This window comes from Vollenhovia emeryi, unplaced genomic scaffold, assembly GCF_000949405.1.
Source record: "Vollenhovia emeryi isolate VEMERY1.0 unplaced genomic scaffold, V.emery_V1.0 DF939130.1, whole genome shotgun sequence".
Taxonomy (NCBI): Eukaryota; Metazoa; Arthropoda; class Insecta; order Hymenoptera; family Formicidae; genus Vollenhovia; species Vollenhovia emeryi.
Genome location: NW_011967236.1, coordinates 1,077,298 through 1,102,524, shown reverse-complemented (window position 1 = coordinate 1,102,524; position 25,227 = coordinate 1,077,298). Strand labels below are relative to the sequence as shown.

Sequence of the window (25,227 nt, the reverse complement as noted above, 5' to 3'; positions counted from 1 at the left end):
GCGGGGTGAAAAAAAAAACTCCGGGGAAGAGAGAAAGAGGGACTATTATTCTCCTCACACAGAACCGTGCGGATTGCAAAGCGTAGGCAAGTGCGACTGTGCGTTATATACCGGCGGTCAGTTATTACGCGGGACTGAGCGATTGCTTTTAATATTCGCGCCAGCTGCGTACCCAAGGTAGTCCTCGCGACGACGTACCCGCCAAGATGTATAGGCCGATAAAAATGGACTACCGCTTCGATCCAACGCACATTACTTTTCGCGCGCGGCGAACGCGTCGTTATCGCGATCGGAGTCGAGGCGAGGCCCGGAAAATCATCCGCGCCAATGGAAATCCGTCGCGCCCGGCGACGAAAGAGGATCGCTTAGGCCTGTTACATGATACGCCGTATGCGGTTGTCGGATGTCGGGACGTGGCCGGTGAGAAAATTTGTTTTTTTGAAAAGAAATTTTCGACATCCGACAGCGACAAACGACGTACTTTTAAACTCTAACCCGTCTAGGCCGCCAGCGATCTACAGACTGCCAGAAACACGAAAATTCAGAACATTAGATCAAACATTAGATCAACCCTCAAAGTCCCTGTACACTTTTCATAATTTTACATATTTTGATCTAATGTCCTGAATTTTTTAATTCCTGGCAGCCCGTAGATCGCTGGCGGCCTATAATGGGTTAATGCGATTTCATCGTTCGGCCCGCGCGATCTGAAAGTTTTAACGGAGTATCAAAAGAAACGCCCGTACTAATGAAGACTAGCTAGAAATACATTTTCGTTTATAACCGGAGAGAAAGAAAATTTGCGTTACCGCTGACCTTTAGCATTAGCGCCTAAGGTACGTGTACCTAAGCCGCACCGGGCAGAATTTATTTTATCTCTCTGAAAGAGAATGAAAAGAGCTTACCGAGCCATGTCAAAGATGCGACTCGTCTTGAATTAATTGCATGAAATATGCATGTTCTGCGTTTAAGACGATATGATATTCCTGCCTGAAATATTCTACAAATATTTTATTTCAAGTCTCCCGACGGCAGAGACGCTTGTTTCGCTTCTGGAGCACCGAGCTCGCAGTTTTTCGGATTTTTAATAACTACGCTTGTCAGTAGTCTTCTCGACAACGTCACCGACATTCGGCGCCAGCCAATATCGCGGCACGATGTACCTTTAACGGCTGCCATCTGGATGGGCTCTTTACAACGACAGCAATAGAAAGGGATATGAAAGCGAATAAGTAATGATTAAAAGTTACAGGGAGAGCCACGGCGTAGTACGAGAGGCCGAGGGCTATTATTATAAATATTGCTATTATGCCGACGCAGAGTATAAACGCAAATTGTTACACAGAGTATACTTATTATAATTATTTGCCCGAGTAATCCGATATGCTATTTCACGAAACGAAAATAATTTAGTCGGCGGAAAATATAATGCAATATTCAAGATATTTTAGATGCTTTAACGGCCTCTGGCTAATGCGATGTTAAATTGAGATTTTAGAACGCGAAAACTAAATATTCCGGGCTTGAGAACCTGAGAAACTGCCGTTTATAGGGTGTCTATCAACGCTAAGATATATGTAAGATACAAGTCAAGTTCAACACTTTTAACAATAAGACTCGGACGTACCGAAAAATATTATGTAAATACAATATTAAAATCTTCTTCCTCGCGTTAGGCTTAAAAGCCTGTTTTATCCAGTTCGTTCTGTACCAGTTCTGTACCAGAACGAACTGATACTTTGAGCATTTGCTTACTAAGCAGCGCACATTTCTCTGCGCCACACTCGCCACAAAATATTAAAATAACTATGAAGAGTATAATCTAATCGATAGATATAATGAATAATATATCTGACTTCGTTCGGACGTTGAATTACTTTATACAATTCGCTGCCGGTCCGCCGTGATAATCGGGAGAACTTGGTCTTCGGCGAACAATGCCGTCCTCTCTGTCGATACTGCGGACATCAGAATCTCGCGAGGCTCAAGTTATCGAGGGGCCAAGTCGAGTCGGCTATTCCGGAAGCGATCGCCGGAGAAACTCCGCCACCGGCGTAACAGCAACAGCAACAACGACAGCGACGACAACGAGGACGTTGCTGTCGCGACGAACAGTGACAAAACAATTAAGCAACTCATAACTGCCTAGCACAGCCGCGCTGCGGACACCGTTCTCCGCTCGCCGAGCTTGCGTCAAAATGTCACGGGCAACGAGGTCTACCAGACCGAACTAAAATTGCAACTCGCGAGGGCGTGTAGCGGGCATAATGTCCTTTCGCAAACTCGCGCCGCCGTCGCGGAAGAAGGCATCTCAGGAAACTCGGGAGAGTTCGCCAAATGGCATCGACGCACCGCGCCGAAATTTCACGCGAATGTGACGAACGCGATCTATGCGACGGAGAAAACGGAGCTCGCGTTATCTGGGAGAGCCCACGTTCCGCGCCGCTGCAAGGTACTCGCGAGTCTTCCCGTTTCCACGCCACGCTATAATCATTTTGTATCGTTCGCAGGATCAAAAAATAATACAAATCCACTTTCGAGTCGTAGCCGTCGACGACGAGGATTGTAATCACGTCGACGAGCGGCAGCGCGGTACACCCGGCAAAAGCGGATATCCGGCGGTATCGTCTTGCGAGTGAAATGGCGCCGACAAATACCGCACAAACGACAGCAAATGTTAGAAAGACGAGAGGACACATGGGAGCGAGGGCGCCCTGTTTCCCGTTTCTATCGGGGGATACCTCGAGAGAGAGAGAGGCTTTTGTGCAGGACGGTGGAATTCGACGGAGCTGAATCGGGAGCGTGGTTGCCGGCGAAGAAACGGGAGAGAGAAGCGACGGGCGAGAGCGAGTCTTAGAAGAATTACCGAAAGCGTTTCATGCTCTCCCCGCCGACGACGTCGCCCGGCCGCCGTCGGCACGTCAATGCTCCCGGGCGATAAAGTGCTTTTCTTTACGAAGCCACCATCCGTCGCACAAGCGCGGCCAATCAGGCGACAATGGCTCGTAAATTCGAGCCAATCAGGAGGGAAGCCGAGACGTGACCGCGACCGCGGCGCGATATTGCTTATGAATTATTTAAACGGCCGGAACAACAACGTCCTCGTCTCGCCCGCCGCTGTTTTGATTTCGCGGCGGGATATTTCACGCGACGATAAGAATCCTGTCCGGTGGGTACGTCCACCATTTTTCGAACGGATAATTGCACGCAAGACCGCGCGCAATTAACACAATACACCGTCCGCACCGTCTGTCGTCGGGCGATTGTTCTCGCGAATAATTGTATGCGATGCGCGGTTTGACATGATTAATCCGCAATTGTGTCTTGCCTTACAGAAATGACGCATGAGAAAGTAAACTCTTAAATATGCGGTCCTGAACACGATGTTAAATACTTAAAAATTATCAGAGTTTATATCACGATTTTATCAAAACACCGTTTAAAACTTGAAGTTAATGGAATAACAAATTTTACATCTTCTCCCACGCCCGCGACTCGGCGAAAACTTTTAATTCCCCTTTATATTTCAAGACACGATCTTGACACTGCATGAAACAAGCATCGCTACTTCCGGTTTGATCCTCAATATTGTTATCTTATGGAGTATAAGAAAATGTACGTTTCGGAAGTAAAATCGCGCCGGCTGAACACATAACAAAACAGAAAAGATTGAGAGAGGAGGGCTCAAGTCTGGGCAAGTGCGCCTGACAATTTGGATGTTTGCAGGCAAGAAGGCGAACTATGCAATTAGCCGACAAGTTCTAACTTCGATGATGGAGGACACGCTTCTGCGTTTCCAGCACGTTCCCCGATTCCCTACTGCCTAACCGCTTACTTCGTGGGAAAGCCCGCAGCCTCCTCGGCTTTCGAGACCGTGGATTATAGCACATTGTCCGTGAGACACCGCTTGAGAACTCGCCATTGATTTTCTAACGATTACTTAAGACTTTCCCTCGCTCTTCGTTCTCCAACTTGTACAATGGATTATAATGTTTCTCTTTGGAAACTGTCTCTCCTCCGCCATGTTGTATGTATTTTCTGCGCGCCATTAAGTCCAACATTTGGACCGAAGTCACCATTGTATTAATTCCTAAAAGCGGGGAGAGCTGTACTTGTTCGACAATTAATTTCTATCCCGTGGCGTTTAGGCACTCGGAAAGTACAGCACGCATTGTGCGCCGATAATGATTCTCAACATTTCTCATATCTCGCAACTTTTCTACTCTTTGTTTCTGCCCGATAGAGATTTGCCTTTTTTTAAAAATATTATTTGAGAATACATTCGTTACCTCCTCTCCCTTTTATATCTGCGCCGCATAGCGTTTGCTCACGGACTTTCAATGAGTTTCAGTTTCGTTACGTAAATCGACGTAGCGAGATATCATAGCGTGAAAATCCCTGGCAAAACCCACCCCATGTACCGCGCTGTACCGCGCGCTACAACTTTTATTCCACCCTCGCGGGAATCTCTCGTCTACGTCGCGGGTCCGCTCTTCCTCGCAGCAAGAGCCGGCCAGGCGAGGTGAAAGCAAAACGCGCGATTCAGGAAGCTCTCGCGCGCGTCGCTGATTACATTCGTAATTATTATGACGTGTTAATACGCGCGTAGCAGCCGCACGACGAGCTCAATAGATCCCACCCTGTATCTCGTCCCATCTACCTTCCGCGAGTCAAGCTATTATTCCACCTCCCTCCCGCTGCAAAACATTCCCCGCCACCCTGACGAGCTTTGTGCTACAAATGCTTCGCACGCGTGGCTTCGCCCTAGCCCCTCGCCCCCGTGCCGCCCTTCGTACTTTCCATTTCGACGTCACGTCCTACCTTAAACGATAACGCTTGCCTCGGAGTATCTCCGTCCGCGCATCCAGCGCCTCGTTAACGTCGTTCTCATCGATCTCGGCTGACCCTGACCTCGCCTCGAACATGCCCGATAGCCGGAAATTGGTCCGTTAAGGAAACAGACATTACAGACAGCCAATAACTTGGGCGGGATAGCGCGGTGGAAGTATCGTTAAAACAGTTATTGTAAATTCCTCACTCTACTGTATTCGTTAATTATAATGTTAATATTAACGTTTACTCGGTGCGAGCTCTTTATTTTAAGTACCAGCCTCTCCACGTGGACACTTGAAAGTGTTCCGATCTCTTCCCGCGCCGCGAGTTACTTCATTTTAATAGAAGAATGTACAATACTCTAATTGGTGCGCTTTAAAAATGTCTGCCGCTTCTTGATATTATGAGTCAGCTTACTCGAAATGTCGCACGATTAAGCAGATATTCCCAGTTTCTCTGAAAGCGAGGGGCTCGTTTCTACGAGGTTTTAAATGATAGCATGCAGGTCTTTTCCCCTGTCATCTACTTTTCTCGGAGTGAAGGAGAGCGGAGAAAGAGTACACGAGGTCCCCGATATTTCGAAAGGAAGAGGAGACCCGAATGTGTGCGTGAAAAGCGAACAGACGCAAAGAGAAGAAAGGTAGGGGAAAAGAAAGGAGTGGAAAGTAAAGGAGAGGAACGTAGTTCTTGTGTGTACCGCATGAGAGTGGAGTTTTACGCGTGTTTAATCTGGAAATGGATCGCCCGAGAATACGCTTCTATGAGGCGAGTTGAAGAGGCCGGAGAAGGGAAACAGACGCGGGAGGGGGAGGGCGGGGGAGGGAGAGGGAGAGAGACTATTTCGTCTCTCTTTCTCTCTCTCTCTCTCACCCCCCCCCCTCATCTGCCCTTCTCCTTGTTTTTCCTTCCCTTCGTGCTCTCCCTTTTGCTAAGTCGCACGACACGAACTGGCCAGCAAACTGCTAGGAAACGCGCGAATAACTTCTTGCGATCGCGGTTCATTACGCAAATTACACATTTGTACAGGACGTTGAAAACAAGATACGTATAATTTAACTACGTAAGTTGCAATTCTCAAAGCAAGATCTCTCTACCGCCGCACGCAATTAGTCTATGCATTTAAAATTTTTTATATTAAGAACCGTCGCAATCAAGCCTTAAGTTTTAATTAAACTGACATTTATTCAAAATAAATCGTGAGGCGCAGCCCCGCGCAAATATTTGCGTCCAAGTTCCGTTCGTCAAAGTCCTGTAACTTACAATATCCCTGCGATCCCCCGTCGCGACTTTCCCCCCCGTAAAGGATACACTCCGAACTTGGAAAATCGGTACAAAATTAATGACACTTTTGCGAAAAGCTGATGTGCTTCTCGCCGAACTTCCATATCCTTGTTATGCGACCAATCCCTATATACTTGCCGAGTAAGTCTAATGTAAGATAACAATACGAGGAATGTATACTTGGGCGAACATATTGTCGGTAGGTAATACATAATTCAACATGCGCAGTCAAGAATGTAGTTTCCAAAACGAACGACGTTCATTCTCCGTAAGGTTCGCGAACGGAGATTCGCAATTTTGCCAAAAATGAATGATGAATCGCGCCATGTATCAGCGTAATAAAACAACGCGGTCTTTTTTCTTACGCTCTTCCCAGCTGCTCCTTTTTTTTTAATCGCTCGTTATCGCGAATGAAAATTCTGCGCGTCGTCACCGGCTCGAATTGCGTTAAGGGATCGTGTCCAGGAAAACGCTTTTAGGGCGTTGTCTTCGGCATCGAGAAACATGAGACCACCTTCTCTTAGGGTTACAGAGAATGGACCATCACGCGCATCTCGTTTTTCTCTCACGCAGCATCCAACGCCCATTATCTTCGTGGATTCTCTGGCGAACACCGAGAGACTAATTCGCTTTCAATAAAACAATGCAACACCGCGTTTCCCTGCTTTTTTTTAAACCACTAATATCATAAGCCCGAATATGTTGAAGTGTACGTATCGATGTGGACACGTTTTGTCTTACCAAGCATCCGAATTATGCATTCGGATTGGTTTGATTCCATTTGTTGCCTGAATAACGTATCAAAATGATCTATCTCGCCGATGGTTTTCTCAAAATAAATGACATAAATCCAGCTATGCTAATTTAACGGGTAAAATGTGGCCGCTCTTGAAACAAAGCCGTGAGTTGCGTCGATATACCGCGCTCGACGCACCCGCCCATCCGCAGGAGGCTTATATATCATACTAATTATTTATATTTCATGCACACCATGGCGGTACCTGCAGCCTACAACGTGCACGCGGTATTTTACACTCGCGATACGTCGTCATATACAGCGTACACGGCGCGCAGACCTATTCGCGCGCGGTCCAAGAACGTAGCAAGTATCGTGCTGTAACTTTAGTTTTTAACTTATTTCATAATTCAAAATAATCATAAAATAGATATTTAATAGACACAAGAGTATTGGAGCAAAGACTGAATTTGTTCGTCTAAAGTATTATAAATAATATTATTTGACTCGCACTTCTCGAATAATTTTTCTTCTCTGGTATTACCGAGGGGTAAACCGCTGAGGGCATTGTGGTGTACGGATTTGCGGCATTACTCGGCATTACTAGGCATTTTTGGGGCACTAGTTTGGGCACTAGGCCCTGCTGGGACATTATAAAGATAAAAGAAGATAATGAGATTAAGTAATGCCCACTGGGCACTAGTGGGCATTGGTGTACAAGATTTTGGTCAGCGGTTTCCCCCTCGGTTATGACTTTTCATTTCGGAATTATCATATAAAGTAACATTTCATAAAAATACATCGTATATGTATTGCTTGCTGCATTTCTTTCAATTTAGGAAATACAAATTATTAGTAGAAATTATTGATATTGTATATTATTAGAATAGATAATTAGATATCACGCGTAACTATATAGATTAATAATTAAAACATTGATTCTCACTTCTCAGAGCCTTTCTTGGCATTGCTATTATTTCATTACTCGAGAAAAAAATGTATTTCAACTTTGATGAAACAAGCATTTAACCTCCGACTCATCAGCTCCCTTAAACTCTAGTTAAAGACATTGACGATCCATCAATCTTCACGAACGAGACAGATAACATCCGTTGAATCTTTAACGGTCCCCTAAATGCAATTTTTCTTGCCTCATTGACGTCTGTTAGCGCTGATGCTTGTAAATCATAACAAGCCATTAAAAATTGATAGATTGTCAGCTTCAATATTATTAAAACGAATTTTAGAGCAGGGCAACTGAGACAAATTAAATAAATATTAAAAAGCAATTATGTCGTGCGCGCGCAATTTTTCTCAATGAAAAATTATACAAACTGACGGGGAAATGGCTGTGTGTATCTATTTAAGCATTAAAGTTTTCATACAGCTCTATTTTCATAGAAAATTGACATATTAAATCAAAAGCTTTTTTGTATACAGTGAACGTTCTGTTTGTGTCACATACAAATTTGATAACTAGCTTCTAGTTTAACGCTGCGCTCAATAAACATGACACATACAGCTGTAGTATAAAACGTTTGCTGCTAACGAAAGATATAGTGCACCCCTTTTTTACATTGGTAATTTCCGAGCTCGTTAAGCCTGTGAACGTGTACATCATATAAATTTGACAACTTTACATGCGAGTTAAAAATAGACCTGATGTAACATGGCAATTATGAAGAATGACGACTGCATTAAGCACGAATGCATTTATATTTATTATAAACGTATCTGTATCATTTCCACGTCACTTTTTTTGCTTCTTCACGCGATATGGATTCATTACGTGGTATCGATTCGCAGTAGTTGTTTCATTGAACGCTGAATTTCCCGTTTCTTTGACATTTATAACTTTTCCTAACAAGCGTCGGGAAACGGATTGCTCGGGACAAGACAGCGATAGTTTATTTCGCGACAGGAAAAAGGGATTGGGCGGAAAAATTTCTGTTGATGTTATACGCCATTAACAAGATCGCATTTCGCCGATGCCGGAAATCAAAAAGGGCGCGGCACTGAAAGCCACAGGGGTGGGCTTCTCGATTTTATGTTTGCTACGGTGTGAGAAGGGAAACCATCGAAAATCTCCCTAAGGCTCCCTTAAGGATGCTGAAGCTACAGCAATCGATCGCCCGTAACCTACCATTATATCATTACACACAAAGGGAGTAGTAATACGAGTAAGAACATCATTATTATTATTATGCTAATTATATTACGAGCATAATTGGACTTCATCTATTTCAATAATGTGTACTGAAACGTTGTCATATATTAGCTGTATTCGATTAATAGCTTAACTATTAACTAATTCGCATGAAATGTGTCTGTTCCTGTTAACACAATTCAACGGTGAATTCTATGCAAGTATCTCAAAATGGTATATAAATAATTGCAACATATATATTTATCCTTCTCATGTATTTCTTCCAATACATATGTTCGGAAGAAAATCATGAATTTAGAAAAGTGTTCATTAACCATGCCTGTATGTGCCTGTATAAATTTCGCAAAGATAAAAGAAGATAAGTATCGTTATAATAAATTAGAGGGAGGAGGATAATCCTTTATTTCTGCAGCCTCCCAGGTCTTTTCGCAGATAGCTACATGCGCTATCCCGCTCCTTGATTTCTGTCCGTATAATATATGGGATTTTTTTATTTCCCATTCCTTCCGCAACTGTCTGATGTAGGTGCCCCAGTTTCGACTTATATTCATGCCGGCCGTACTCCGTATATCCGGCGCAAAGGGCGAGTGAGTTAAGCCGTTAGTAACAGATGCCGCAACCCGGCTGTATCGGTTTAATTCGTTGGCGCGATAACCAGAACTTTCCCGGCGACTCGACGGGATGCGTCTTCATAAACCGCGGGCCATAAACTTTCCCGAATTACGATTACAAAGTGACTAATTCCCTTTCCGCTTCCGTGCCTTCTAATTACGTTTGTGTTTCCCAAGGAGTCCCGAGTCTTCCTGAGAGACCTGAATCAACAGTCTCGAGCGAAATCTTAACAGCCTACATAATTCTAACATTGCGAACTCTCGCAACTGTAATTCCTTTTTTTTTACGCATTCTATATAAAGAATTGCTAAACGGTACGTTCGTCGTAATCGGCGTCAACTTATGCACTTAATAATATCTGAAAATCACCTCAACTTGTGTCCGAACATTTTCCAATGAAATGGAAATAAGCTCGAGAAATAAGTATAAATGCAGGTGTTAAGAACATCAATTAAATATCTTTGTGATATTTGTGAACAAATGGTGACAAAATAATTTGTAAAGATGTAGGCATCTCATTGATAGAGACATATTGTAGATTTTACTACTGGAAAACAGTTCTTACAAAAATATTTAACTCTCAAACAATGTCTTTATAATAATTTTCTATATAAGTTTTCGTCAAATATGCCGTAGAGTGTCGTGAATCGTCTAGTAATAGATATTCGTTTCAAACATACGCGGAATATGGAAATTGTAATATTTCTGGAACAAAACCAGTGCATGTACCAAGCATATCCCACTGAAATGTTCCAAATATATTTTATATTATACCAAACAGAGATTTCAGGAATATTTCTTGGAGTGAACGGAATATTTGAATATTCCAATGGGAGCAATTTGGGAATGTACATAGAATGTCGCTATGCCAATTGGGTCAGATAGAAGAACTCGAAGCTACGAGCGTAAATGATGACGCATGGAAAAACGCGGGCGAGGAGTTCTTTTGAACCGCACACATGTCCAACGACGTTGATAGGTTGGGAGAGGAAGGCAGCATAGACGAGATAAGGTGTAAGCGGGGTAGACGGTTTGTATTTCAAATTTAAAAGCATTCGACAATAGACGCTTCTCGTATTGTTGACTCACTTGAGAAAGAGAGAGCGAAGGAAGCAAGAGGGAAAGAAAGTGTACGGAAGTGAAAAGAGTCGGCCGAAGAGAACGGCGACTGAGAACGAGGAGAGGGATAGCTCAGAGTTTTGTGAGGGACTGCAGACAATTTCCGCAGGGCTTAGTGGCTTCGGGCTCTCCAAATAAATTATTCCGCGGATGAGCGACGCTGCTTATTTTTCAGCGTTTTCCGAGCCACCGCTTGAAACGTACGCAAGGCGTTTAAAAAGCATCGATCGAAAGGAGGAAAAAAAAACACCGTAAAAGAAAGGGCGAGAGGGGGGAAAACAGGAAAGCAAGTTTTATCATACCTTTGAGCAAAACCCATTTAGACACGCAATATTGAAGAAACGCTGGTCTACATTTTAAAATATGTATGAATCGCTTGTTTGGAAGTGGTGTAAGTTCATTTTAAACGTAAACTTTATCAATATTAATCGTATCTCTGATACAACGCAGCAATTTATTTTCCAATTGTGCTTATCAAAATTAATTCATCCTATGCAACACAACGATATTTTACGTTAAATAAGTTGAGAATGAAATCTACGGAACAAATGACAAACAAACTGCTTATATAAATATCCCATCAAATGTATACTAACGCTTAACATTCAATATTTAACCGTTTCCAATGCTACATCTTTAAAGTAAGAAGAAAAAAGAGAGATCGGTTTTGTGCTCTACCATGCTGCAATTTATATGGATATATAAAGACTGATATTATGAGTAAGCATAATTGCAATGTCGTTACGAAAAATATCGATTCCTAATACTATCTTTGTGAAAAAAAAACTCGTTTAACTACATTACGACATTGCAATCAGGGTTTGCGAGAATTTCAATTTGCGTAAGTATAGAAAACTGCATTCACAGAAGTATCGGAAAACCGCGTTTCAGCATTATATCGATTTATCGTTTCGGTTAATTCCCGACGAAACATATACACTTTAATACGCACAATCCCTCAAGGATTTTATTTCTCCGATAACCTCGATAAAAATATCCGATTTTATTTTCCTTTTACTTCACAGTTGATGTAATATTTCCTCGAAATTGATAAAGTCAGCATTGCAAATCTTTGAGCTGCTGCGTATTTAACACACGAGAACGAAACATTTTTATGTTAAGAAACTGTGTGAACGTTAACTGTATTAGAACATGTGAAAAAAATATTAACTAAAGTCAATAAGATATAAAAAATGTGGCGACAGAGAGTAATATGATCAAATGTAATTGCCAATATTTTTCTCCATCAAAAATAACTTCAACTCGTATGTATTTCGACAGAATTTCAGTTTAAAGCTATGTTACCAATATTTGACAATAAAATAAAAGTATCCCATAAATGATGAAAAATTTTAAATTTTCAAAAGCAAATGTAATAATTAAAGAAGCCATATTGTCGGAGGAACAAAAGCTGAGAAAGAAATGAACGTCCCTGCGTGTCTTTAATGCCCCTTTCCGTAATAAAACCGGTACGTTTCGAAAAGGGTTAAAGCCCGTTCTTCTTTAAGGAAGAAAGGAAGTCAGAGGACGAGGGAAAGGACGAGAGACTCGTCCGCCACGTGCTCTCATACGATACGTTTCTAAAGCGTCGAGACGTCTGAAGGTATCCAGGAATGCGGGCCATGCAGAGAGTTCTAAAGAGCTTCCACAATTTCGCGTGCATCCACCCTTAGAGGTTCTTTTCCTCTTGCGATTTCCTTCTTAAACCTCATCACCCGCATCTGTTTTTATCCTTCACATCATGTCAAGTCACTTTCATCACATTTATGGTATATCAGAGAACGAGATTCCAAAGCAATTATCATATTAATTCATATCAATATCAAAAAAGCATCGATCCTGATGTTAATAGAGAATTTAAATTTATATTGCTCGACATAAAATCGTATTTCTAGAGGAACAATTGAAGAGTAAGTAGTCATCTTCACGACAAATATTACAAGAAAAGGAAAATACGCAGTGAGAAACCTGTAATATAAACGCAACAAAATTCTTATTGTTTTCAATTTAATGCAAAGCTATTTTTTCCCGTGACCTTTGCACATTTCTTACTCACAATATATTCTTCTTCCAATTAAAAACCACCCTCTCATAAATAAGTCATTAATCTATTGAGAGCAATTTCTTCAAAAACTTTATTAATTACCTTCTTTTTGAAACCTTCGAATTTTCTTTCTTTTCTAATTTGCATTATAATAAAATCCCTGAATTAAACAAGATCCCTCCCTTTAGTCGTGTGCAAGATTTATTCAAAGTACATTGGAGAACCGAGTAACGTTATGCAGATGCACACACGAAGTTTACGTCGTCGGAAACGTTTGATTTTTAGTCGCTTCCAACTCAAAACCGCTTACTGTAATAATTGCTATTCCCCTAAGTTCGCACTCTAATCTACAGTTCTGTCGGGAGTCTGCACTGCTGAATTTCTGCGGGAGAATGGGGGAACAGCCGCGCGCAACCTCGTATTATACAGCACCAGCATTATGACAAACACGCGCGAGTACAGCCGATTTGGCTACTTCCACTACGCCTGTCGGGACCAAACGGGACGCAAACGAGGACGCGCACGTTCGACCCGTGCATTTTTTAATCAGCACTCGGTCCGATTAAGCGGAATCTGCTGGCTATTCCGATCGGTCAGCATTGCGCCGCAGTGGGTGCTTACGCGGCATGTTGCGAAAATCATTGTCCACGCCAGATGGAGAGAAACGTCTGGTGTATCGACCCGCAAAATCGCTCTTGCGTAAACTAACCCACGCGCGCTGATTTTCGATATTATATAATCAGAGCGACCCAAGTGCTCGGCTCACGTTCACGGAAACTCTGCTCCCTTTCGTTAAATCACGTACACTTAAGTTTTTTTTAATACAAGATACGAGATTCCTTGTATGCTGCAAAATGTTTCTCGTGTGTGCTTTACAAAGTTCAACGTGTTAATTTGATCAAGATTACGCAACGAGTACTCCTCTTTAATCTGATTAAACACAAAATGTAGCATTAACATTCGCTTATAGCTATTGTAACAAACATCCACTTCCGACCGGATTTCAGATAACATTTCTACTCCAGTCGGGGAAAGTTCACACGTGAGACGCAAAGCAAACAGAAACTATATGACAACTGCACTTGCCGGTGGAATATTTCGCTCTTGTCTAACTTTATTTATATTCGCGTGTTAGCACGAGTTAAGGGCACCCCGCATTCGTTAACGCGGGCGGGCACGAAGGCCGCACTAATTAATGCGGCGATACTTGTCAGCGAATCAAAGCAACGGGCTCTTCCGCGCGTTTGCATTCCTTGTACGTGCCTTCCTTTTTCCTCCCGGCGAGAGGATGCGAGAGAAAGAGGTGGAGCGAGAGGGGAAACCGGCGGATAGAGTGCTAGAGGGTGAGGACATCTCATCCCTTAAGAGGAAGCCTTAATAGGATGCGCCGGCGGTTGCCCTATACGCGCGATATTCTCTTCCCGCTATCGGGAAGGTGTTAGCTTCCGGATCCGTGCATTCGCAATTTGCATTAGCCGGAGCGAATTACGCGAAATTTATGCGAGCCGAGGATACAGCCGGGGTTGCCCTCGCTTAAGCGTATTCGGGGCCACTTAGGCGGCCGCTCCGGCGGTGGAGTCGCTCTACTTATGGCGCCGTGGACAGCTAATGTCCGCAACTATTTCTCTCTCGCCGTATAACCCGCGCTTGCCGTCTTACGATATTATTCCAGGAGCATTGTGTCTTGCCCGAGAGAGAGAGGGGGGAGGGGGGGGAGGGGGAGAAAGGGTAGCGCGTTTGCCAACGACTATGTCGGCCCGCGATTAATCGTCGCACCGTCGGCATCGCGTTCCGCTCGATGCCGTTGAGCGTTTAAGGTGTCTCTTAGGAAAAAGGCGAGAATCGATAGAGAGATACGATATCCTCTTCGGTAAATTGAAATGAAATCTTTCACAAGTAAAAATTCCATTAGTGACGCAACTGCCTGACGTTAAAAGTTTTTACGGGAACGCGATTGTCATTTTCAAAAAATGTATGTGGGACATACACGTGTAATAATTCCAAAGAAAATTGAAGTGGTAATTTTAACATAGATTTTTAAATAAATCTAATTCTGTCGAATTCAATAACCTATAGGTATAGCGATTTTTCCGAATATAATTGTGCAATTTGTTAGAACAGAGAAAGCTCTCGTTACGTGACGTCAGATTTTGATACTGATAAATGCAAAAGTGGGAATGTCTCGCGTGCTATTTGATTTACGTGTTGATAGCTAAAACTTGGAAATGTCAGGGTGTAAACAGAAAGGGGAGAAGTTTACTTTTCAATTGACCCGAGAGAGAAACGGACTTCATTGCAACAAAAATTCAATTTTAAGCCTGGCAACGATCTAAATTGAGATTAATAAGTCACGCCCGGGCGCGCATCGAATGAATTTATTCATTTCAGGAAATAGATAAATTAATTTGTCTGTGTGACTTTTTTTTTCCGTGATATCCAACGAAGACGGCATTTCGTTATTAATTGAACTAGCTATTCATACAATTGCGACATGTAGATGACGAATGATATGCCTGCACTGTAGCGAACGGGACGAAACAACGTTTGACGCTAAATTAATGAAGTTTCAAACGCGAATAAAATTTTACTCCCGAAATCGATGATACAGATGCATTCCGAACCGGAATATATACCTATGGACTGCACCAATCGGTTTGATCAATCGACTCGCGGCATGCTCTTTCAATTATCTCGGGACGGTAGCTCCGATCGGACGTGAAAATTAATTGCTCACGTGACGCACATTTGATCACGGCAATTTGTATCCTTTTTTTCTATATATATAGCTACCTTTTTCCGCGAGGCAACTCTTCGCCTCTCGCGATAAGCATAATGTCTGCGATCGTCAAGTCTCGAGAGAAGTCGTCCTTTCTAATTTAAGTTAAGGCAAATTGCAGAACGCTGGTGACCGAAGCTGACGATCCCCGACGCGATCGAGTAATTTTACAAGTTATAAAGTTATTAAATTACACGAGGGGAAGAATTAATTATTAGAAAATTTTGGATACGAGAGATAGTATTCAATGGTAGCGCGCAGTGAACAAGTTAACAGACAGAAAGGTCAGAAACTTTAACTCGGGACCTGATTGTGCGCCGTTAGAATTAATCTGGTAGAATGTGATGATTACTCACTTTCTTGCCGTCCAGTTCGTGATTGCCCTGCGCCAGCACTTTGTCTACGCTCGCAGGGTCTGCGAATGTGATGAATCCGAAGCCCCTGCAAACAAACGAAAGGAGGATGTTTAATATGAGTGTGTGCTCGTCGCTCGGGACATTAATTAAGCAAGCATTTGCTGATAGTAATAGTATTTCCATCGTGAACGCGTACAAAGGTTGTACGGTAGAGCGGCACACGTTGCAAGATACATATCTCGATGTAGCGCATACATCAAAGCGCGCGATCGTAAAAAGAAAGCCGGTCGCGGGAGCATAATACACTTCTGTATTAATTCATTCTCGTAAATCGCGCGACACAATAGCATCAATTCTCTGAATAGGGCAATTTCCGCCCCCTTTATTTCCGATTAGGAGTGGTCATTAAAAGATAATTGATTAGTCGTTTCTTTCTATTTTACGGATTAAAAATTACACCGAAGAAATCACTTAGGAAAGAAGCCTCGAAATAATCGCAGTATATCGCGTCGATCTGATTTATTGCAATCTACTACAGCATCGCGTATCTGCTACAGCATTAAGTTAAGCTAAGATTAACGATGAATTAATTCCTTTCGTGTTGTCTCTAACAAAATCAATATCTCACATTCCAGTTATAGAACGCGTGCTAGTTATAGAAATAATAATAAATACTGAACAAATTATCGTGCATATAGGACTGCAATTATCACGGACTGACAATTTTTAGATCTCGTAAAAATGTAACATCCAATATTTGAGAATAATGTTTGCTGCACGAAACCATTAGACAAAGGTATGATTGCTGATCTAGCAGAAACCTATGCAAATTCGTAGAAGCCGCCGGCGACATTAAAAACTGAGGGATTAAAGCGAAACGAATATCGGCGTAGTCCGTTGCGTCATAAATTTCACGCGGGACATCGTGTACACACGGACATATTAAAAGACAGTTCGACGCCGTGAGCTAAGGGGGTGGATGCCGCCGGCCGATCCACGAGCAAGGGATGAGCGATACGACGATACGAGGGAATGCAACGCGCCGAGAGCCGGACGCAAAGCGGTTTGCATTTTTCATGCCGGGGCCGCCCCGGCAGTTATTGAAAATATTTACATGTTATTTATGGGGCACACATGCTTCAAGAACCAAACGCGCCACCGTGCTACCCCGCTCGATTCCTCCCCGCGTGCTCGCTCGCTCTCTATCTCTTTCTCTCTTTCTCTGTCTCTCTTTCCTCGTCCAACTTCCGCAGACAAACCCCTTCTTTTCTATCACTTTTCCTTCGACTGCCTCCCTTTTTCTGTTTCGCCGTTCCGCAGGGAACGTATTCCGCCGCTGCTCCCTCTCTCAACTCCTTCATCCGCTCCCGAGGAGCAACCCCCCGGACCTGCCGGCAACATCTCGAGAATTCTACAAAACGTTTCACGCCTCTCTTACTACTTCCGCTTCCTTCGCACCGACGAAACAACGAATGCTCGTATGGATTGAATTTTTGATGGAACCGACCCCTCCGGGCCCTCTACCCTCACCCTCCTCAGCCGTACCGCTTTCCGGCCCTCGTCCGCGATGTTCGACGATTCTCGTGCGTTGAGTGCGAGCTGCATAGAAGCGCGACGACTTCTTCCTATATCGATTTCTTCGGGCACGCGATACCATTTCGAGCAAAGTCGACGACGGGGAGGATGCGTATCCGAGAGAGGTAAAAACAGTGGCGGCAACGCGTACACATTCGCGTATGCGAAATCGGAAGATAGTCGATTGTTATTCCGCGCCAGTAATATTCGAAAAGGGCACGATACAACGCCTCGTGTTTCAACGTTGGAAAAAAAGCTAGCTTCACCCGTCGTTCATTTTACAACAGCAAATTGCAACGCAGCGACCACGGTTATTGCAATATCGTTGTGTCAACATACACGACACGCGTGCACGAATACGCGAGATTGTCCTTTCGGCAAAAATTCTGCCGTGTTCTTTCGCAATTTTCTTAATTCTCAATATTGATTCCGCAAGTGTACAAAGCGTTAGGTCACCCGATGACATCGTTAACCCGTTCAGGACGGACTGGCTCCCGAGGACCAGACCTTCTGTTTCGGAAAAGCCTCCCCGAAAGGGTTGAATCGCGCACCCTGGGCTCAATACACGCAAGGTACTTCAGTTTGCCGACAATTTTTTTATCTATCGATTCCGTGGCCCAGCTTGAAGTCGATTTTTCTTCGGCTACCATATTGTGGGCGATTGCAAAGTTTTCAATATTTCCAATATTAAATATCTTTCGAATACTGTCGATTGGCAGAAAAGTAGACGAAAGGCGCGGTGTACAATATACGTCCCGATTTACAGCAACCACGGTGCCATCCGATATTAGCAAACTCGCGATTTGCCCACGCGGCTACGACGGCTATGTATACGTGCTGAATTTCGGGAGATTTTTCGCAGTACGCACGGCCGAAGCGACAATCGCGGCAAACGAACGGCCGCTGAATCGGCAGTCGTCCAATCAGCATTAAAACGCCAAACAACACGAGCGAGAACACCACAGGCAGTTCGCATTTGCATACAACGAAACAAGAGTTCGTCCGGAACCTCTCTCTCTCCCCCTCCCACCCCCCTCTCTCTCTCTCTCTCTCTCTCTCTCTCGCTCGCTCGCTCGCACTCTCTTTCATGACATCGCATTTATGACGATGTGCGCGCAATGTACCGAAATCATGAACAACGCACGCAAGACCGCGCGAATAATTCATCCTTTTCCCGCTGAACATCACACCGGAATTTCATTAGAATTCACAGGTTTACCAATGATCATTGGAAGATCAGTTAATTGGATCGGCCGTGTGAAATGCTAACACAAACCACGTGGTAAAATTATGCACAAGACGTTCATGCTGCTCGACTCGCTCGTACAAATGTTTCTCGGCTTCATCGTTATATTCGGGATATAAATTACTGTGTAAAGTTATTTGATAGAAGGTTTTGTATACAGGGAAGCCTCGCGAGATATTTGTCGTAACGTTCGTTCATTTAACTCGAAGTACGTTCCATTAACGCCACTGCGTGTAATCTTCGTTTCGATCTTCGATCTTAATTTACGGTAATTATTCGCCACGAAGGACGAAAAAGAATCGTATCACGGCGAGTTACCAATCTTATGACGTATATCAGAGGAGTCGAGGGCCACTCGAGAGTCATCCCCGGGATAAAGAAGGGATCTATCGCGGACCCAACGCGCCATCGAGGCCCCGCCGCCGCGCCACTCGTCACCCCCGGCCATTGTACGTGAATAATCTATAAAAGGCTGAGTAGAAGGATGGCGGCTGACGTGTCCCTTGTCTACTTGAGCACGGTTTCCACGATCCTCTACTTTTCATTCTGCCCCTCGTCCTAGCCGTCCTCCGCCGACTCGACCACGGCCGCTTCCCTCTCGCTCTACCTCCGCCGACTTAACCGCCCTTCGCCCGGTCTCATCGCCCTTTTCGCATGCTTCCCCGTCCCAGCTACGGTAAGGGTGTCACACCGGGCTGACGCGGTGCATTTGTTTGTCACGGTCTCGCTTGCCCCGCCGCAGAATCGGGAGCGTCTCTCCGGTATACGCGGGAGCGTCCCAGACGCGTGCCGCGAGGGTAAAAAATCCCAGCCAAAATCAGTTCGGTATAACGCGGCGCATCCCGAAAGAATTCGACGCGGAAAAATTGCGGAGATATCCAAAGTATGAAGGATATTCGTCGATTATTACAGGCGTTATTATAATAAAGGAGTAACTGCAGAATAAACTTCAAAGGGTAACTTCAATATTCGTGGAGCTGTAGTTCAAGTTCCGCGCTTCTACAAATGGAACATTACCCGTTATCTCCGATACAAAATAAATCGTCGGAGCGTGAAGGTTCTGTTAGCAATTCGAAGAAATATTTCTTCGTAATCCTGAAAATGTCCTAAGTTATACGCAAACGGGAGATTTTTATAATATCAATAATTTCTTGTTAAATACACGTTTATCTTGTAATAATTGTTACGGATCCGTCCCTGTGTCGAGTTGTGTTATTCACTACCCTTTGGAAATCTTGCAATCAATTGCAATTAATGCGAAACTCGAAATAAATCAACAATTGTTCTCTTAGAGAAAATGTAGTGTACTACTTTCTGTGTGATGAAAGATAATTATTTCTAAAAATAAAATGCATGTATCGTTCGAATAAAATCGATCATGTATGCAGAAAATAATGGCTTTCTATAAAACTTGGAAACAATGTAAATTCTACTAAAGTATCATTTGTAATTCAATTGTTACAATCTGAATAGCTTGCAAGAGTGATACCGTTAATTATAATAACATCAATACGCGCTGCACCGTCACTGTTATAATATAATCGAAAATAGTTATACACACACATCGCGGATAAAGTCACGAGGCATGAGAAAGGAAAATAATAAAATGCAAAGTAAATCAGCTCAACACGGCTCGCGCATACCTTACCCTCGTATCGCGTCGAAAGGCTACGCTCCCGGCTCGAGGATTTACCACGACGTAGGATAAGGCTGCGAGGCCGGAGAAGAGGAGACGCCAGTATTAGGTGTATTTATGTAGGCGGTCTCATTGCGCGCGAACTTACTGTAAGTACCGGCAGTTACTTAGCCCGACAGTTTCTGCTATTGCAGCCGACTGCGATATACCCCGGCCCGGGTCCGGGTCGTAGCTTCGTAGCTGAAGCCAGTTACGGACCTAGTTCGGCGAACGCATACTCCTCGCATTCCACCCACCATCGTTCCAACGCCGCAATTCGGAGTCTAGAAAATGACTCTGCTTTTCTCTGCCCGTTACCCCCTTCTCGCGTTCACGTTCGCCATCACGTCTCACCCTGCAAGTTTCATCCACCATGCGCTTGCTGCTTTGTCGTACCGACAATATGGTAACTGCTCTTTAACTAACCGCCTTAATCCGCTTTCCTCTCGGCGAGATGAAGACAATCAGCACCAACGTCGAGGTGAGAAACACACGCGCAACTCGCCGCGAGCTCGCATCTACCGACTCGCTTTCCCTATCATACCTCTCTTTCTCTAGCATTTATCTGAGGCACTGTGTCGCTGAACAATTCTTTCTTTTCTTTTATACAAACTTGTATTATACAGAAATTGAACAAGACGGAAAGGGACTTTCAGTCTTCTTTATACATTTTTAATGTTGAATAAAAGTGGTTAATGGCACTTGCCTTTTCATTCAGGTACCTTTTCATAATAATTTATATATTTACAAAAGTCATATGAGAAGAAAAAAGAGAGAAGTACTCGTAATTAATTGATTCAAAGATTGAAAAGTTTATCGTGCATTCAATTTGATCAAGTATCTATGTACATAGATAAATACGCGATATGTATTCATTTACTTTGCCAATCGTACCCAATGAAAGAAACAAATTGAATTAAGTAATATTACGACATTCTAAGATGTGAATCGCGTTTCCACATCCGTAATGTTCCCCTTCAATTCACCGGCAGGACAATAGCTTCTCATTTTGCGCCCGTAAAACTGCTCTCGCAGGACTTCCGCCGCGACGTGGATTGAAATGTTTCCACGAGATTAACTTAACCGCATAATAATTCCGGATACAAGCTGTGCGGCTGCATTAAAAGCGTCGCCAGTCACACGTTCACCGCCATTACGGCGGTATATCGAATCGAATTACGACCGACTGGTACAAGGAGCGCGTTAAGTCGAACGAGTTTTATATAGGTTTTTGTTTTTTCTTCTCCTCTCCTATGTAATCTTCTTCCTCTCTATCTTCCTACCCATCTTCCTTCTGTCTCTCCCTTTTTCCACCTCCTCACTTCTCTCTATCCTCGCCGCCTTAATGACCGGCTGAATATTTATAAAGCTGACATCGTCTAGGTGGCCGGTAGCAAGGCCGTGAAAGCCACCGCCGTCCCATGGAGTCTCATTGTAATTGCCCTGTTCTTCTTGACTTTTCCTTGAAACGGGATCCCGTTGAATTGCATTATGCAAATCGCAATCTCCCTAAGTCAGCCGCCCGGCCGCCGCGGGCTGCGACCAGGCGAGACGTTTAAGCCGAGCAGGAAAAACGCGAGGAAAAATCTGCTCAATAGCCTCCTCTCTGCGGCCGACGCGATAACGATATCCGCAACTGCAGTCGCTCGCTAACGATAAGGTGATAGCATTTGTACGCGCGACAAAATCCTATTATACCAAAACACACCTCCGCGCCTCACTTTTATCAAATTATCGTATTGGAAACCTGTCCCGCTTGTAATTGTCTCTAGAGAAAATTGATTAGATAAACAACTATTTAAAACGTCTTCTGAACAATTGCGACGAACTTTCTCGAAGTTGCACTTTTCATCGGTACTTGTGAAAAGTCGCAATTGCCAAGTCAATTTTTATCTCTTTGCGATAAATACAGAAATAATGCTACGAGCTCAGCAAACAAGCTTGCTTTAACTAATTCCGATGGCTAGTTTATTTTATCGTAATTTGTTTAACTGAATATGCGTTACATAAGAAAATGTTACATTCGCTTTTGCAATTATTTTCTTCAGAGAGATTTACTTTATATAATTATGACTGCAAGTTAGAAAATGTTTACCGGTGTATTAGTCTAAGATTAAGTGTATAATTCCTTAAGGGCAAGAGGGTTAAGGTCACGTAGTGGGCAAGAAACAGAAGTAGCAAAAATTCGTAGCATTCTTGCTAAATGTCGGACGAACACAATTTTATAATTTCATCGAGTTTTTAATTCACGACAACTTTTTCTTTCCACAGCGGCGCCAGCGAGAAACGCGAGGTACTACGGGGAAAGATATGAATATTCATCGGGCATTTAGGCCGCGTAACTCAATTAGTGACGGAATTATTGTCCTCCGCTCGATGGAAGGATGAGGAGAACAAGCCGACGAACGAGGAGAAACCTAGTCCGCTCTGTCTGATTTGTCTGCGAACTTCTTGGGTCACGCTCGAGCGTGATTTTTAATCCTTTTGGAGGAGGCAAAATCTCTGCATTTTATTTAGGAGAAATGACCCATGCAAATGGCAGAAAGTTAAAAAAAAGTAGTTGCTCAAACCGCAAAGTCGATAATGTAAACATAACAAGTTTAAAATAAATTATTTTCTGGTTGCTGATCAATCAGGATTCCCGTGATAATCGCGGTGGAGTATCCTTTCTTCTCCATCGTTGTATAATTTCTTATTGTGAGAGGAATCAATAATCACCACCCATAAAGCTAATTACGTTAAAATTGACAAAAGCCATGGTATTCGTATTATTTTCATTCAGTATTTATTACTTTGCGATCGTTTAATTGAAATAATTCCAACGAGTATTTAATTATGATTTCACTAGAAAAGCTGCTTTAACGGTTTGTAAAACCTTTTCACATTAACATTTTATTTTCACGTAAAATCTCAGCGATATTAATAAATATATAAGAAATCACATCCGCATGAATTTCACTCCAAGTTTCATCGGGTATCGACAAAATCGAATATATTATTAACATTATCATACAATTGGACATTAAATGAAAAGAATTTAATTTCGATTGGTGCGGCGTCTCCCCTTCAATAATTTATTCATCCACAAAAGTGATTTTTAAAACATTTTTTGGCTGGCTGTTTTGTTATCGAAGGAATGCTCGATACGGCCTTTCGCGTTCGCCTCCCGATGGATAATTTATGTTGAGGCGTCATAGTGGCTCGTCGCGGAGCTGGAAAATTAATTTCATTCGCGGATTGTCACGCACACACCGCAGTCCAGTCCATCCCTTTCAAGTCTTGTCCATCGTACCACACCGGAATTCGTTAATATTCATGACCGTGGGGAATAACGCTTATCTCACAGCGCTGAAATAACTCGATACGCCGCACTGATCCTGACTTGGCATTTTCTAGCAACGCTTTTTCGGCTCTTCCTCTCATAAAAGCCTTTAACTTTAGTTTGCTCTCTATTAATATGAATTGCCGACTATCATAATAATTTACGTTCGACAGTGATGGGCTGAGCTTTAACAATGCCGTTATATTTTTAATTTGCAATTTTTTATTATTTATCAGCAACTTTAAATTCCAACGCTATGCTTTTAATATGCATAATATTTTTTGTCCGATTTCACCATTTTTACAGAGAACTTTCTTTTGTCCGTAACTGTTTTCCTATATAATTAAAATTATCATTATCCGTTATATACGAATATTGCAACAATTATAAGTATTAATAATTATATTACATAAATATTAACACCCGCTAATAATTCTATATTTCGCATTATTTAAATATTGAATGACTTGATAAATATAAATAAGCCAAGGAAACGAATTAATAAATCCTTTCCCCGAATAGCATAAAGTCTTCTCTACTTTACTCACATCGTCGTGTCTAGTGTTTGAAGATTGAATATGAAACAGTACAAAGGATAAAAGCATTGCATAAAAAATTCACGGCTCAGTTGCAAAGATAACAGAAATTCATTAAATTTAGCGATGACACGCGGACAGTGTGCAATCTATCTCGCGGAAGCGCGCTTGAAAATATTAACCGGCCAGTTCAGTAAAAAGTTATTTATGAATTAAACGATTCGCGCGTGCTAACCGAACACCGGATACACCAAGACCGAGGAAGAGGCATGGAGAAAAAAAGCAGCACCTTGGCCACCTGTTGATACCGTCCTAAATATTCGTCACGCGTCTTGCTAACTGATTATTACAAATATTTGATTACAGCGCGTCAAAAAATTCTAAACAGCTGAAATCACATCCGGGAAAGTTCTACCGGGTCGTCTTGGACCGGAGCCATCTCAAAACGTGAAACACAGATTTGGAGGAAGGGAGATGATAATTGAAACTGTTATATATCCATTTATCTGCGTTTCCTGACCATTTTAATTCTTCACGCACCTCCGCACTGAACTTGAACTCTTCAAGCGAATAAAGCTAAGCCTCCATAGATGCGTTGAGCTGCGGCAACGCGTGCGACAACGCGAGTCGACCAATCAGAAGCTTGCGGCAAGCTTCCTGCGTTGAAATCGCAATCTTTTCATTCGTTGCCGCGGTCCAATGCGTTTAGGGAGCCTTAGCTTTACAAGGATACAATTAATGGCCACTAGTTTTGCTTCCTCATAGAGGAAGCTTTGTTTTTTTATTTGTAATGTTTTTGAACTATGGTGTTTCCTTCAATGTAGGGTTTGTTAAGGGTATTGCTGCAAAGGGAAATGTAGAAATGAACTTTGAAGCTATCTTTGTGGATGCGTGCATTTATTTGAGATCATGAAGCAAAAATGGTCAGCACGTATTATTAACGAGAATA

General features: G+C 42.9%; 1 protein-coding gene across 5 annotated transcripts in view; it reads right to left on the bottom strand.

The window, feature by feature from the left end:
* Window positions 1-25,227, bottom strand: part of LOC105568299 (RNA-binding protein Musashi homolog Rbp6) — a 675,186-nt gene that overhangs the window by 243,446 nt on the left and 406,513 nt on the right. For all 5 annotated transcript variants that reach the window (XM_012023849.1, XM_012023847.1, XM_012023848.1 and 2 more), the window contains one exon: window positions 15,925-16,009. In XM_012023849.1, coding sequence (XP_011879239.1) covers window positions 15,925-16,009 — 85 coding nt within the window. The remainder of the gene's footprint in view (window positions 1-15,924; window positions 16,010-25,227) is intronic.